Source organism: Zingiber officinale, chromosome 10A (genome assembly GCF_018446385.1).
Source record: "Zingiber officinale cultivar Zhangliang chromosome 10A, Zo_v1.1, whole genome shotgun sequence".
NCBI lineage: Eukaryota > Viridiplantae > Streptophyta > Magnoliopsida > Zingiberales > Zingiberaceae > Zingiber > Zingiber officinale.
This window is the reverse complement of record NC_056004.1, coordinates 44,400,865-44,404,108: the sequence shown is the minus strand read 5'-3', so window position 1 is coordinate 44,404,108 and position 3,244 is coordinate 44,400,865. Positions and strand designations below refer to the sequence as shown.

Below are 3,244 nucleotides of genomic sequence, written 5' to 3'. Positions count from 1 at the left end.
TATTCACCTTTTGTCACCACTAGCAACAAATCGCCGGAGTAGGATTCATTTAAGGGAATGGAGGTACAAAAGGGAAAGAAGACCAATTGTAGAATTTTTAAAATGACCTTTTCCACAAGAATTTTCGTAATATTTCCTTACTGAAATGCAACATGAATCTACCATCAAGCAAACATGCAATAATTCAGCTTCAATCAGCCTGAAAACATAGAATTAATAGATAAGCCAAGATATTTGCATATCATCTATACATGAAAAAACACAACTGTTCATGCTAATCACATTAAACATTAAGAACTAGGACTGCAAGAAACATGAACAACATTGGCAGGTACCTATCATTTTCAATTTACATCACATACGACTCTGGGGTCGTCATGCAGGCTTCCATGCAGTGAGAATCTGATGAAACATTTCGACCATTAGCTCCCTATCAATATGCTGAAAAAAAGTATTGATCTCATCCTTCACATCATATATCTTGCCAAAGTCTAACAAATACAGCAAGCATCCCTTCTTCAGCTTGTTAAGCTGATACAACCATGCCTCATGAAGTCTCTCAAGGTCATTGCTGGTGTTGATATCATCTAAGAGGCTCTCCTCACAGCAATCTTTGAGATCAGCAATATCATACTTATCTGCTGCACCGAGCAATGTGATTCAGTGTTTCCAGAATTCCTCTTGTTCGATCGCCCCATATATAAAACCAAGAAGCGCTGAGCAAGCTTCTAATGACATGTCCTCTATTTCGATTGTTGAGGACTCTTTCTCTCGGAGGTCATGCAGAAACATGCTTTCAAACAAGGGGGAACTCGAGGCAAGAATGGCTTTGTGGGCCTTGAGAAAACCATTTGAAGTTTTGATTGTAACATCAGCATGGATTCCATCTTGAAGCATTGGAGAGAGACATTGAAGACTGGTTTTGCTTGATACAGATTTTAGCAACCCTTCGGTACACCATAATGGATAGGGATCTCCTCCCTACAATCATAAGCATATGATGTGTGATGAGAAATAAAAGTCGAAACATAATTCAGTAGAGATTAACCAGTGTAAGCATATATAAGATAATAATTTATGGAAGAAATAAATGAAAACAATTTAAATGTTTCGCAAGCTTCATTGCCTATCTTTTGAAATCCTTACATTCAAGGACAGAAACTCCACGTCAATTGTAAAGCGTCCTTGAAAGATATAATCAACCGGCCAGACAAAATCTTCACTTGTTTGAAGAAGCCTATCCATAACTACAATCAAGTAATGGCTCGTCGGATATAAGATGAATAAAAATTGCTAGAAATTATAGTAATTATTTGCTGAACAGAAACCTATGAGTAAAATTTCTCCATTTAACTTTAAATTAATTGAAAACTCAATCATACCTTCAACTCTCAGTCCACCTATCAAAACTTAATAAGTGAATGAAACACAACTTGGTATTCACAAAATGTGGTTAGCCATTGAGAAGACTTGTCTTGGTTTTGCTTTCAGATAGATAAAAGTAAGTTTTTCTCTTTTTTTTTTGGGGTGAAAACAAGGAATTTTCTTTCCTTGTTGGACTATTTACATTTTACAAGACAGAGAAGTACATTTTGATCTATAACAATGGAGTTAGCTCAAGACTAAACGATAGGATAAGTCCCACTGAAAGGTCCATGATTCAGCATTTCAAGGATTTCCCATTACTCCCATTTGATGGTAGTGCTGTCAAAAAAAAAAAAAAAGATTCCAAGTGCAATCAATGATTAAATTGGAACTAGAGGAAGCTCCGTCTCCAGGTCTTAATTTTATTGCTCAACCTTAATGGCCTTTTTCAGGCTCTTGGAACCAATTCACGATTATAAAATATAGCTCGAATTAAAACAATCAATCAATAAATCAGTTTCTTTGAATCCTCCAGGAAAGGCAAACTGATATGTAAGCTCAAACAAGCTACTCTTGACAAACAAAGATATAGAATACCAGACGAGACGAAGCATTGGCAGTTAGGACCAGGGGAAGAGACCCGCACCACGAATCTAGCGACCGGCGGCTGTTCTTTCAACACCCTGCAAGGTATCGGGAAGAGCCGGATGTACATGTAACGGCTCTTCTCGATCGTGAGGTACCTAAGAACCCCAAAACAGTAATTTTTCTTTAGAAATGATAATCTAATTTTAAACCCTAAACGCCTAGGGGAAATGGGAAACTTTCGGATAGGAAGAGATTCAAACCAATTCCAGATGCCGAGCTTGAAAGACTCGGAGCGGCGGTAGGAGCAAGGGCCGAAGCTCTCGATCCTCCACTGCGCCAACCTCGAGATCGTCTCCACCTTGGAGTCGCTGGAATTCGCCGCTCCAGTGTTCATCGCTCTCTCTGTCTCCGCCCGTCTCCTCCTCCTCTCGCGCTTGCTCGGTGAAGAAGCTGACGCAGCAGAATACCAGTGATAACCCACGGAGTCCAGCCAATGGGAGGTCTCCTTTCCGTGCTCGGCGGCGTCGCCTCCGCACTGGGGCTGCTAATGGTGGCGGTCTGTTTCAAGGGCTGGGTCGGCGTTTAATGGCTCGATTGAAAATAATAATAATAATAAAAAACCTAAAAGCTCCTTTGCTGGAGATTGATATATTACAAAAGGGAGTGTTATGCAAAGAGGGCAACATCTCAATCTCTCGTACGAGAGGGAAGAGGAAGAGGAAGAGGAAGAGGAAAAAAAGTAAAGATTGTGTGAGGTTAATAAGGCAATGACATGTAAGAACAAATATGAGGAAGAAGAAGAATGAGGAGAATAAATAGTATTCAAATCATAACATGTTAAAATAGATATGAAAAATTATAATAGAATTTTGTATAAAAAATGTAACAAAATTCTATTATGAAAAAATCTTAATAAAATTCTATTACGAAAAATCATAATAGATTTTTTTTCATTGTTTCTCTCTTTTCATGTTTGACGTCTCTCGCATTATCATTCACTCAGTTATGAACCACACATCAACAACTTCACCTTGACAAATATTCATGTTACGAACCACAAGTGCATGGTTTCGTCGTCCGTAATAAAAAGATATTGAACCCACAAGGATTGGTTATAAGCACTAACAATGTCTCATATAGAACTAACTAAACGATTAACTAAGACAAGAAATGTGCTAAGTAAAAGAAATAAGATTTAGAAATAAGAAAGATGAAAGAGGAACTTGGGTTTACGAGTATTCTAGGAGTTCAGTTTAGTTGTGATATTTATTAATGCAACTTAATTCACTAA

The 3,244-nt window shown here is 38.0% G+C and overlaps 1 protein-coding gene across 1 annotated transcript; it reads right to left on the bottom strand.

Moving 5' to 3' along the window:
• Positions 1-219: 219 nt before the first annotated feature.
• Positions 220-2,726, bottom strand: LOC122026128 (BTB/POZ domain-containing protein At1g21780-like). Its single transcript, XM_042584769.1, has 4 exons — positions 2,214-2,726; positions 1,963-2,108; positions 1,147-1,247; positions 220-981 (listed from the first exon to the last, which is right to left on the bottom strand). Exons 1-4 carry the CDS (start codon positions 2,345-2,347, stop codon positions 661-663), a joined length of 702 nt encoding a protein of 233 aa, XP_042440703.1. The 5' UTR covers positions 2,348-2,726; the 3' UTR covers positions 220-660.
• Positions 2,727-3,244: the final 518 nt, after the last annotated feature.

What these genes read in the sequence shown, in the direction of transcription:
- LOC122026128 (XM_042584769.1), bottom strand. Translation starts at nt 2,347, where the DNA reads ATGAACACTGGAGCGGCGAATTCCAGCGACTCCAAGGTGGAGACGATC. An exon ending in CCAATGCTTCGTCTCGTCTG is followed by an intron (nt 1,248 to 1,962) that starts GTATTCTATATC and finishes ACTTGATTGTAG; the next exon opens with TTATGGATAGGCTTCTTCAA. An exon ending in TGGAGTTTCTGTCCTTGAAT is followed by an intron (nt 982 to 1,146) that starts GTAAGGATTTCA and finishes TTATGATTGTAG; the next exon opens with GGAGGAGATCCCTATCCATT.